The sequence below is a fragment of the Solanum stenotomum genome, unplaced genomic scaffold (genome assembly GCF_019186545.1).
Source record: "Solanum stenotomum isolate F172 unplaced genomic scaffold, ASM1918654v1 scaffold7252, whole genome shotgun sequence".
Classification (NCBI taxonomy): domain Eukaryota; kingdom Viridiplantae; phylum Streptophyta; class Magnoliopsida; order Solanales; family Solanaceae; genus Solanum; species Solanum stenotomum.
Window position 1 is genome coordinate 21,272 of NW_026036604.1, and position 13,243 is coordinate 34,514.

Here is a 13,243-nt window from a genome sequence, read left to right on the forward strand (position 1 = left end):
AATTTTTTTCTTTTTGAAGGGAGTTGGGGGGTTGATTGGGGGGCAGGGGGCGAGGGTAGTGGGTGGGGGTAAAAAAAAATAAAAAATTGAAATTAGAAATATCTTTTAAAAATAATTTTTAATATTTTTTTGGGAGGGGGTGGGGGTAGGGGTGAAGGTGAGGTAAAAAAATTGAATTTAAAAACAAGTTTTAAATTTTTATTTTTTTCTTGTGCGGGGGGTGGGGGTGGTTGGGGGACTGATTTGAGGGTAGAGACAAAATAAATTGATTTTTTCAACAAAAAAGTAATTGTAATTTGAAGTTGGAAGAAAGTTTTGGAAAATGTTTTCTTTTAAGTTTTGAAGAGAAGTCATATGTATGAGTGCATGTACAAAAGTCAACTATGTTGTTCACACTCTTCAAAAAATATTGTCACTTTCGTGTTCGATTCACAATTTCACATATTGCATTTTTAGAGGATCCGATATGGGTGCAACAATATTTTTGGAGAGTTTGAGCATAATAAGAAGCCGGATACTTAGCTTTTCAGGAGGATAATGGCGCGTCTCTGAATTTATTCAACAAAATAAGATTTACCTGTGTGAATTATAAGACTCTAAATAAGTAGAACTAATTTATTTGCAGTAAAAATTAATGATGTGAAAGTTCAGATAGCCAACCAACTAACTGAGCTACTAACCGTCCTCTCCTTCCACACACTTTGATTAATCATTGGGAATAGATACTAACCTTCCAATTAATTAGTTGTCTCTCTGTATATATCATAAGCCATGCTATTTCATTAAATAATGCAACCATTGACTTTGAAAGCCAATGGGAATGCATATTAAACTGACAATGTATTAGCTGTCTAAAAATTAATATGATAATTAAACACAATAATTATTCATTAAATAATACAACCATTGACTTTTTTGTAGGATTTAGATCCAGTCCTTTGGCTAAACCATAATTATACGTCCACTAATCTTGTTAGAGTATATGACACAAACATTTCCTCATTGTTCCAAGTTAATTATGCTCATATTAATCTTTTCTTGTTAGCTTAATCCTCCGATCTTTATTAGGTATTTTTCAATAAACATTTTTCTAATCTCCCTATGAATTTTTATCCTTTCTTATAAATAAGTTATCAACAACTCTTTTTCTTCTAGGATTGGATCAGAACTTTTAGATACAAAAAGGCAAAAGAAGATCAATCGATCAACTACTCGTCACGCTTGAAAATTGTAAGATATATTGAATGTTAGCTATCTGTTGCTCTCCAAAATCTCAAACTTCTTAAATTGATACAACAACTGAGTTATTAATCCATTTTACCAATAAACTTCATGGTTCCAAAACTACAAATATTGTGAATATGGTTTTGATGTATATTAATGTAGACATTTATGATTGTCTTGTATGAAACACTATGTCACTTCAAAACACTGGTGTTTTAATTTCTTATATGGTCTAGATGATAAAAAAAAATGGATATCACACATAATAATTAGTTTTTGCTCTGTTGAATCAGTTAAAGAAATGTTTTATTTTTGTTTTCCTCTTTAAATTTCTATTATTTTTTTTTAAAGTGATCAACAGCAGATGGCTGGTTATATGTCTTTATAGATATACAAATTGGGGGTAGGAATTGAATCCTCATGAGGTGAAAGTTCTGATATCCAACCAACTGAGCGACTAACCGTGCTATCCTTCCCACACACATTTTTTTATTAATCATTGGGTATGCATTAGTTGTTTCTCTGTACTAGTAATTAATAGGGAAAAATAAGCTGAAATATGTCATCCAACTTTGAGAAAAAAAAACCTTATTTATGTTGTCCATTAATAGTTGGGTTCAATCATGCCTTTGTCATTACAGAAATGACCCATTATGCCATTATTTTTTAATAGTATTCAGATTTTGTGGTTTTGCAACACCATTTTCCCATATGGCCTCTTATTAGAGGTCCACGTCACCAAAATTAAACTGGTTGAAAAAAAGTTCAAATATGCCATTGAACTATGACAAAATATTCATATATGGCATTCGTTAATAGTTGGATTCAACCATGTCACTGCAGTTAAACAATAGCAGCGACATATACATTCATCATTAAAATGGGAGAAATTTTGGATCTAAGAGTCTGGGGAAGAAATAAAAAGAGAAATAGGTTAGGGTGGGTAAAGTGTGATGTTATGGGTCAGGTTTTAATTTCAAATTTAATTAAATTAGGTTGGTTTATTTTTACACATGGACCTCTAATAAGAGGCCACATGAAAAAAAGAATTTTGCGAAATTATCAAACCTGACCGCTTTAAAAAGTAGCATGAATGGGTCCCTTCTGTAACGACAGTGGAATGGTTGAGCCCAATTTTTAACAGATGACAGAGATAACCTTTTTTTTCAAAGTTTGATGGCATATTGGAACTTTTTTTATCAGTTTAATTTTGGTGATTTGGACCTCTAATAAGAGGCCACGTGGAAAGAATGGTTTTGCTAACCATCAAACCTGCCTGTTAAAAAATAATGGCACAAATGGACCATTTCTGTAAAGCAGTGGCATGATTGAGCCCAACTATTAACGGGAGGCATAAACAAGTCTTTTTCCAAAATTTGATGGCATGTTTGAACTCTTTTACATTTTTTTTTTATCTACACATTCATATTACTCGCCATCTATATCATAGAAAATAACACTAAAATTCTCAAGCACTTATTGCAATTCTGATTTCAACTATTACATAGGGAAATTTTTGATAAAGTCATATATTGCTCAAGCCTTAACATACAATTCCAAGTCATTATACACCATCAAGCTGTACTAACAGCTTCTGTTTGAGCCGATTCGCCTGCTTCCCAGAAAGATGTCGGCTTTCCAGTCTTTGACACAGTCTTCAGAACAGCGTCTGGTTGAACATTGCCCTTCACGGTCACCTTTTGCTCCTTCAGATCAATGTCGAAAGTTTCTACACCTTCCATTTTCCCCAAAACCCTTTTCACAGCACCAACAGTACAGCTAGCCTTCGCATGACATGCATACCTTGAGAACAACAGTCTTTGATTTTCTGTGTAACTCTTTTACATTATTGTTAACTCAAACACAATTTTAATGAACTTTTATGTGATTTTTTAATACTTCATATCTAGGCACGTGCAACGATATATACTAGTATATTATAATACCTAAGTGTTAGTTAAAACAAGTATTGTGAACATAAAGGCTACGACAATTGTAAGGAAAATGATTCCCAATTATAAGTGAGGAAAATCATTCTCCCCCTTTTAGATGAAACTTGTTTTAATTTCTCGATTTCTATCACTGTTTAGACACACATTGGATGAGCTTGAGATCTAAAAATAAGCAATTTTAAGTTGATGTTTCATTTTCCATTTCTATATGTTAAGTTAGTGGGTAAAATAATTATAATGACCATCTTGTCAGGGACAAGCTTTCGGGATATGCATCGTCGAGCTCAAAAGTGTAGTGAACTTGTGTTATGTATTGTAACTTTTTTTTTTTTTTTTTTACTTTCTTCTCTTATTTGGGCAATTCCTGTGTGTGACTCAACTAAGATGTTTGTCAATCCTCTTCTTTGACCTACTCTTATCGGTCCGCCCTCCATCATTAACGTCACACATTTGATATTAGTTTCTTTTTGTTTAAAGAAAATGACTATTAGTTGAGTGAAATGTGTCTGAGATGATATGCACTATTTGAATTAGATGAAATGGTATATAAAATGTATTATCTTTCATAAGCATTAACATAGCTAAAAACACTAGATATTGAAATACATGAATAAAAATGTTGTTAATGAACCTAATTCCAAGAGTTGGTGAACTTGCAGGAAATTTTCAAGAGAAGATGGCTGAAAATGAAATTGAGGAAATGTTAGATCACCTAAGAAGGATCAAGAGTGGAGGTAATCTGGATAGCGTCAAGATTGATGAAATTGAGAGACTTGAAATGGCGCTAAAATTTTTGAGAACCTTTATAAAGTATCATCATGTTCTTTTTCGTGATTCCATAGTCAAACACAAAAGGAATGCCAAATTGACTATGGCAAAGCTTCACCGGGTATTGGATGGGATTCCAGATGAATGTAAAACTAACCTTAATCTGGAAAGGCTAGAATCACATTTGTTGGAATTCTTGGAACGTAATACCATTTTAAGTTACAATTATGAGTTGAATGATTTTGATATGTCAGAATGCATGGATTGCGTTGGAAAGAATCTAAATGATGTACTTTTGTTCTGCCTGGAATGTGTTAGGTCTAGCCCTTGTGTAGCAAGCCAAGACACACTCAGATTTTTAAAGGAACTGAAAGTTGTTCAAAAGAAACTGAGATTTTTGACGTACTTATATGCTACAGAGATAAATGGTTACGTCAACCATGAGAAGCTGGAATGTTTGGAGACTCGAATTCAGTTCATGGCTAACAATGTGGGACATTTTTGTCTTGCTTATTCTGATTGTGTATATGATATGAATGAGGATGAGCATGAGCATGTGGATGAGGATCAGAATAATGATATCTTGAATACACCTCCTTATCTATTATTCTTGATTGTGTTAGTGGAGCTGGAAATGAAGAAGATTTTTCTTAGTGAACTAAAGGCTTCAAAGTTTACTCATTCAAGAACTTTCAAAGACAAGAAATTACCAAAAGGATTTTCTCATCATCTCCACAAACTGTTGATGTATCTCAGAAAAGAAAAGCTCGAGAACTTTCCTGATGATGTCTCTGCTCAAAATATTGATGTGGCAATAGAGTTCTTGTTGGTCTTCNAATTCTTGGAACGTGATACCATTTTAAATAACAATTATGAGTTGAATGATCTTGATCTGTCAGAATGTATGGATTGCCTTGGAAAGAATCTAAATGATGTACTGATGATATGCTGCCTGGAAATGGTTAGGTCTGACCATCCTGAAGAAAACCATGAAATACACAGATTTACAAAGGAACTGAAAGTTGTTCAAAAGAAACTGAGATTTTTGACATACTTATATGCTACAAAGATAAATGTTTACGTCAACCATGAGAAGCTGGAATGCTTGGAGACTCGAATTCAGTTCATGGCTAACAATGTGGGACATTTTTGTCTTGCTATTTCTGATGTTGTAAATGATATTGATGACGATGACGATGAGGATATGTATAATGATATCTTGAAAACACCTCCTTATCTATTATTCTTGATTGTGTTAGTGGAGCTGGAAATGAAGAAGATTTTTCTCAATGAACTAAAGGCTTCAAAGTTTACTCATTCAAGAACTTTCAAAGACAAGAAATTACCAAAAGGATTTTCTCATCATCTCCACAAACTGTTGATGTATCTCAGAAAAGAAAAGCTCGAGAACTTTCCTGATGATGTCTCTGCTCAAAATATTGATGTGGCAATAGAGTTCTTGTTGGTCTTCCTTGATGCTGATGTGTCAAATCATGTCATTAATGGTAACTGGTTGAATGAGGTTATGGAAAAAGTTGGAGCTATAGCGGATGATGTTCTATATGTGATCCAAAAGCTTCTTCCTAGCTCTATAAACAAAGATGACACTAGAAAACTAAGTCTTTGCTCGATACAGATATTGGAGAAAACTAAAGATCTGAAGGCACAAGTGGAGACTTACTACAAATCCTTAAAATTCACTCCATCTCAGTTCCCTACTGTTGGTGGATTGAACTTTCTGGATTCTCTTATAAGGAAACTGAATGGGATGTCGAAATCTGAATCTGATTTAGGTTTCTTGATGAAACCTCTTTTAGGTAATTTGGAGAAAGAGCTATCTACTCTTATATCCATTTTAGAGAAGGAGCTGTCATCTTTATCATCAATTTTCAGAGATGTCGCAAAGGTGCACCATGAACATAAAATTCCTAAAGATCTTCAGAGACGTACCATCAATTTGGCATATGAAGCTGAGGTTGCCATTGACTCTATTCTTTCTCAGTATAATGTTTTTTGGCATATTCTTTGCTCTCTTCCTACAATCTTAAAAGAGATTGAGCAAATTAATATGAAGGTGACTGAGATGTGGGCATCAGACATCACTCTTAATCCTTGCTATGTGGTAGCACCATTTAAACACCTGCCAACTCGACATAGCAATCCAGTGACTGATGAGGAGATAGTGGGTTTTGGGAATGACATAGAAAAAATGATCCAGTATCTGATTAGAGGTACAAATGAGCTAGACGTCATCCCAATTGTAGGCATGGGGGGACAAGGGAAAACGACAATTGCTAGAAAGGTGTACAATAGTGACAACATTGTTTCTCATTTTGATGTTCGAGCATGGTGCATCATTTCCCAAACATATAACCGGAGAACGCTATTACAAGAGATTTTTAGCCAAGTTACTGGTTCCAAGGAAAAGGGAGACGAGGACAAGGGGAATAAGGATGACATCCTTGCTGACGAGTTGAGGAAAATCTTAATGGGCAAGAGATATCTCATTGTATTGGATGATATGTGGGATTGTATGGCATGGGATGACTTAAGGCTTTGTTTTCCAGATGTTAGAAATAGAAGCAGAATAGTAGTAACAACTCGACTTGAGAAAGTGGGTGAGCAAGTCAAGTACCATACTGATCCTTATTCTCTTCCATTCCTCACAAAAGAAGAGAGTTGCAAATTGTTGCAGAAAAAAGTGTTTCAAAAGGAAGATTGCCCGCCTGAACTACAAGATGTGAGTCAAGCAGTTGCAGAAAAATGCAAAGGACTGCCTCTAGTGGTTGTCTTGGTAGCTGGAATAATCAAGACAAAAAGGAAAATGGAAGAATCTTGCTGGAATGAGGTGAAAGATTCTTTATTTGACTATCTTGATTGTGCGTCCGAAGAATATAGTCGGGCTACTATGCAGTTGAGTTTTGATAACTTAGTTGATTGTTTAAAGCCTTGTCTTCTTTATATGGGGATGTTTCCGGAGGATGCAAGAATTCCAGTGTCTAAATTGATAAGTTTATGGATAGCGGAAGACTTCGTGGTGAACATTGAATCTGCTGAAGATTACTTGATGGATCTCATTAGCAGAAACGTGGTAATGGTTTCAAAGAAAGGATATAACGGTAAGGTTAAATACTGTCAGGTTCATGATGTAGTGCTTCACTTTTGCTCGGAGAAGAGTAGAGAAGAAAAGTTTATGCTGGCTGTGAAGGGAAATCTTAGCCAATTTTTACCTTGTGATTGGAAGGAAAGTCGAGTGAGCTTCATTTTGAGTAAAGAGAATTCCATGTTTGCATCTCTGGGATTCAAAACACAGAAGCCTTTCCACCAACCGTTAAGGTCACTGATGACAATCGGAAAATCTTCTGATGAGATTCCCTTAAGTTCTTGGATTCATAAATTGCGACTTCTTAAGGTCTTGGATTTGAGTTTCCATGAAGTGGATTATTTTTCATCAGCTACATTGAAACCACTAAATCTCCTGAAGTACCTCGCAGTTTGGGCAGATACATTCTATTTTCATCCAGAATCAGATCTGCCCCATCTTGAAACTTTAATTGTGAATACTTGGAGAGAAATAGTACTGTTACCAGCGTCTTTTGGGGAAATGGGAAAGTTAAGGCATGTTGAGATTGATATTGCTAAATTTGATAAGCGGGGGCTTTTTGAAGGATCCTCTAAATTGGAAAATTTGAGGATATTAAAGAAAATTGTTGGACTTCCAATTGATGATGTGGATGTGTTATCAAGGAGGTGTCCTAATCTTCAACAACTTGACCTCTATTTTTCAATTAATGAAGCTGCAGATTCTTTTTGTCTCACATTGGAGAATCTTACCCAGCTTCAAATACTTCGTGTTTCCTTTGAGCGGCCCGACATTGTATCTGGGTTACAATTGCCTTCAAATTTAAAGAAGTTGGTACTAAGAGGGACTGATACAGGAAACCTGATTTCCTTTATCGCGGGACATCCAAGCCTGGAGTATCTCAAATTAAAAGATCCCTATTTTCCTGAATCAGAAGAGTGGTGCCTTGGAGATATCAAGTTTCATAAACTTAAGTTGTTGAAACTGGTGAACTTAAAGATCTCAACGTGGGATGCCTCGGAGGAATCCTTTCCCCAGATCGAAACACTTGTTATAAAAAGGTGTCGCCACCTCAAGGAGATCCCTCCTAGCTTTGCAGATATTCCAACGCTGAAACAGATTAAGTTGATTGGGTGGCAGAGCGAACATCTGAAGGATTCAGCTGCGGAGATTAAGAAAGCTGTTGAAGCTACAGAAGGAAATGACCGTATTGACCTCATTATCAAAGTAAGTAGAAACAATCTCCTATGTTTAGTTTTTAAGTATCTACCTGCATCTAACTTGACAACAATATGTATAATACAGAATTAATAGGGTCATCTGGCAGCTGTGAGAGTCAATCATGTGCCTGTAATCACAACAATGGTATATATAGTTTCTTGTTCCTTCTTCTAATTTAATGCTTGCTTTCACTTAATTTCTCCATGTTGATCTCAAACTAACGAGGATGTATTTCAATTTGATACTTGTTGCAGCCATGCTCATGCTCAAGTATATTGTGCACCTAGAGCTGAAATCCATTATTTTACAACCTGTCAAAACATTGCTTCTTGTTTGTTTTTTGTAATATAATAGTTGTTTCCCTTCATCTTACACCTGCAAAATTCAACAAAGTATACAATTGAAAGCTGGTTGAATACAAGTATATATACCTCCCTATTATCAATCAATAGAATACTGAATGAAAGTTGTTTTGATAGCTTAGTACTAAATAATTTAGGAGCAATCCATAACATACGTCTCACTTCATAAATAAGTATTGAGTACATGTACAAAAGCTATCTATGTTGTTCCGACTCTTCAAAAATGTCACCAAGTTTATATTGGATTTTCCATAGAGGATCGACACATGTGCAACAATATCTTTGGAGTGTTTGAGCATCATAAGAAGCCAAATAGATATCACTTGTCAAATCCCTATTCAACTTTCTAGTGAGGACAATGGTGGAGTCTCTGAATTTATCCAAGTTGACGACATGTATACGTGTCTCTCACCTTTGACAACATCACCAGTGGTATACGATTCGAGTTCTTTCATGTATTCCGCTGTCAATTTTATGGATAAGGCTCCTACATTTTCATTGAAGTTTTCAATCTTCGTAGTGCCTGGTATAGGGCATACATCATCTCCTTGATGAAGAACCCAAGCCAATGCTAGCTATGAAGGGGTGCATCCTTTCCTTGCAGCTGTTGTCTCGAAATTCATTTCCAATTAATGTATTTCAGAAATAACTTGTTATGAAAGTGTTTATCATAAATTGAAGAAGTTCGTAAAATGACACATCAATAAAATCGTAAAACAAAGAGAAGCAAAAATGGAAGAGTAGCATAGACTTAACAAGGTGTGTCGCATAAAATATGGACTGATATACCAAGTACAAGTAGCACTTTTGGATAACAACTTGACTCTATAGACTACGATCAATGAAATAGGATTTACCTGAATCATATAATGCAACTACTTCTTAAAACTTAAGAGTGATATGAGGTACACTACAAAAATATAACTTTGGAACAAAGATGTCAAACCGTGACTTCAATTGGCAACTGCGTATCGAAGCGATGAACATAATACAGATGTCATTACCAAAGTAAGTAAGGTTTTTCATATTATTCGACATAGACGACTCATTCCTACTGGGAAGGGAAGGATTATGCCTTGATTCTCTTTTTCCAGTATGTTTCAGATGCTCTTCCACTGTGTTGCCCTATATAAATATCATCACTTGCTTTTGTAACTTGGTGGTTGTCTTCCCCTTTTATTTTCTATAACTAGTTTCAGGACACGTGCATTGCACATATATACCATGTGAATTTTTATATGATCCCTTCATCTTTTGTATCTTGATGGTTGTAGCTTGAAATCTCCGACAGTAAAGCGTATGTGCTCGTCAGTCACCTTAGAGATGAAACCACCATCAGCTAACTCCTCAAACTTCACCTTCCTAAGTGATTTTTTTTGTTATCAACGTGCACAAAACTCTGTTTTCCAACAATATAATTGGAAACTTTCGAAAGCATTGTCATATATACCAACACGTCTATCAATCACGAGTGGTGATCATGATTCGGTGGCCTTTTCTGTCTCTGGGGAAAACATTCATGACGGAATCCACAATGTCTGTCGTCCAAACATCATCCAACATGATAAGACATTTGCCTCATTTGTCAATGAATTCACATATTCTGTAGTGAGTTTGTTGAACACTTTCAGAATACTAAGAAAGACCCCAAATATCAGGAAATACTCAAAGGAAACCTGAGGGTCTTTAAAGATGTTTATTGCCCGTGTCGACTTTCAAAGTCCAGGCAAGTCCACCACAGGGATAAGTACAAGCAAGGAGGGCTAAACGTTATCTCTAGTGAGGTAAATCATTGGTTCCTTCAGCAAGTCATTTGATCACTATTTTTATTGAGGATAAGAATTATATATTAGCCTATCTATTTGACCTTTCTTCTTCTTTTAAACATTTTCCCATTTCATTTCAATAAACTTATTTCTAGTTTCACCTAATACGTGATCTCATAAATATATCTTTATTGGAATCCAAATATGAAATTTTTGGTTAACGAGATAGGAGTGCCTAAAAATTCTTGAGTATGTGAAATTACATAGTAAAATCACTCAACTTAGGAGTTATTTGGTGTGAGGTGAACGATATAATAAGCTGTTCGGAAATCATCCCATTTGATTCCATTATTTTTTTAAAAAAAGGCATATATGTGACAATTTTCGCTTTGTGCAGATAAGATAACGTGGGAATAATGAAAAAAAATGAGTAACACAAGACACTAGTACAGTAAACATGGGTCAACAAGTCTATGCATTATTTTTCTTCTTTAACCTTCGATGCAACACATGCAAAACTAATTCAGGAATAAAAATTATTTACTCGATATAGATATTCGAGAAAACTAAAGATCTGAAGGTAAAAGTGAAGACATACTACAGATCCTTAAAGTTCAGTACTCCATCTCAATTTTCCAACATTGTTACTTTGAGTCGTTTGTTGGTCAATATCATTAATAACTATATCAAATTACATCAGAAATGATTTATAGTGACAATAAATTAATGGCAATAGCTTAATTGTTGCAAATATGTATTTTTAGAGGCAATAAACAATCTTTGTAACTGTCTCTAAAGCCAATAGCGACATTAGATCTAAGGATAATTAACTAATGTTGGTAAAAGTTTTATCACTATTTACTGCCGCTAATAGATGTTTTTGTTGTAGACTTGTAGTGATCATCATCTTTATATTCCATGAATAAAAAAATTGGTTGGTAAGAGTAATTATTATATTTGATATAAATGATCTAAACTCTAAACGTTGGTAAAAAATAATAATATCAATTATAAATTTTGTTTAAATATGAAATAAATGATTGGTAGATATAAAATAATTTATTTTTAACAAAATATAAACTTGTTAGTTAATTTTTGTATATTAAAAATGTGAAATCATGATACGAAATTTCCAAATCAAGTTTTTTGGAAAATTTGAGATTTCATCTCATTATTTAAAATCACGAGATAAAATTGTATGTTCAAACGCTGATTTCAACTCATTATTTGATGAAATCACATGTTTAAACACCTACTTTAACAATGCTCCACTAATGAGCCAATTTAAAAAATTGAGTTAGGCCTGAATGTCATTTCCTTACGGAATTGCTTAAGTGATTTTTCTAACTAATAATCCAATCAAACATAGGAGGAAAATTTGGGGTCAAAAAGTCTTTGCACATTTTGTAATTATTATTTTTATCATTTATTGTAAAAGAGCATTGTAAAGTACTTGACATGTGACTCTATTATTGCTTGATAAGTCACCTCATAGGCCCCATTTGCATGTGTGATTGCTTTATTCATTTGTATTTTCCCCTTTAATTTCTAAGCAGCACCTGCAAAATTCATTCAAAGAAATACCTACTGAAGTTATTTTCTGGTTGAATACAACACCTTTCATTAATCATCAATTAACAAACATAATATTTTAGCAGTATAAAATACTAAAGGTAAATTAAATATATATGGAAGAAAAATTCAATAGTGACTTTAGTGAGATCAATACTTGGATGACCGTATAGGGAATTAACTCGTATTCGAAAATTAAACTGATGGATTTGTCTACAAAGAGTATTACCTGTCCTCAGGAAATGTTCGAATTTCTCAAGCAATAAAGTGGAGTTCGATTCAAAATGCCAAATGGTGTTGAAAGATAGCATTTTAATTCATGGCCATTCATTTACTTGACAAGTTCCCTCATGGTCCCATTTGCCTGCTTGAAGAATAACAAAAAGTAGACTTCTTTTGTACCAATATTGTCTCATGGGTCATATTCATGATTAAAGTTTAGAAGGTAACAACTTCAAAAATAGCATTAAATAAATGTTCCATTTAATTTGGTATAACTAACATTTATGTCTTTAAAATATGCACAATATATCTTTCTTTTCACTTAAAAGTTTGCGTTTAGATATATGGTATAATTAAAGTCATGATTTCAAATCACTATTTGAACATGCGCTTTTGAATTATGATTTCAAATCCCAAATTCTTCAAAAGAGAATGACTTGGAATTTCAAATTATTTTAAATGTAAAATTTGACTCATAAGTTTATATATTTTTTTAAAAAACAAAAGATTCATCATTTTAAATTTTGCATAAAAAGACTCATGCTTGTCGCGAATAGATTGTTCGTACCATGCAAAATGATTGTACGAATAGCTAGTTACTGCTATTGTTGATAGTGGATTTTTATAAGATTATATGTATTTGAAAGTTTTTAATCGCAAACATTTATTTATAAAAGGAACATGAAGATATATGATTCATCATTGCAGCGCTTTAGGATATTTCCATATCTTATTTATGAATAATAGTTTACTCATTTGGTGAGAATGTATAAGAATTGAGTAAATTTAAAGATTTTCACAACTTGTTGATTTTTCATGTTTATGCAAAAAATACAATTTAAGTCAACTTTACATCAATATGACTCCATACCATAATTTCATATTGCCTCTCTAAACGAGCCCCAAATTTGTAAATTTTTCTTTTTTATCATTGTTCTATCATTCAAATCTTTCATGGCGAAAAATCAACAAAATGGATCGAGTTCTATACATTACATGCAGAGTAAGGTTGAACAAAATGTTCTTTGTTTAAACGGTTGTTGAACTATAGAAAAAATAGGTTAATAAAGTCGT

The 13,243-nt window shown here is 33.7% G+C and overlaps 2 protein-coding genes across 2 annotated transcripts in view; one reads left to right on the top strand and one right to left on the bottom strand.

Moving 5' to 3' along the window:
• The window catches only part of LOC125852981 (probable aldo-keto reductase 3), a 66,637-nt gene that overhangs the window by 19,334 nt on the left and 34,060 nt on the right, over window positions 1–13,243 (bottom strand). The window lies entirely within an intron of this gene.
• LOC125852979 (putative late blight resistance protein homolog R1A-3) overlaps window positions 3,853–13,243 on the top strand; it is a 36,652-nt gene continuing 27,261 nt past the window's right edge. The window contains exons 1-2 of the mRNA XM_049532670.1: window positions 3,853–4,262; window positions 4,911–5,737. Coding sequence (XP_049388627.1) covers window positions 3,853–4,262; window positions 4,911–5,737 — 1,237 coding nt within the window. The remainder of the gene's footprint in view (window positions 4,263–4,910; window positions 5,738–13,243) is intronic.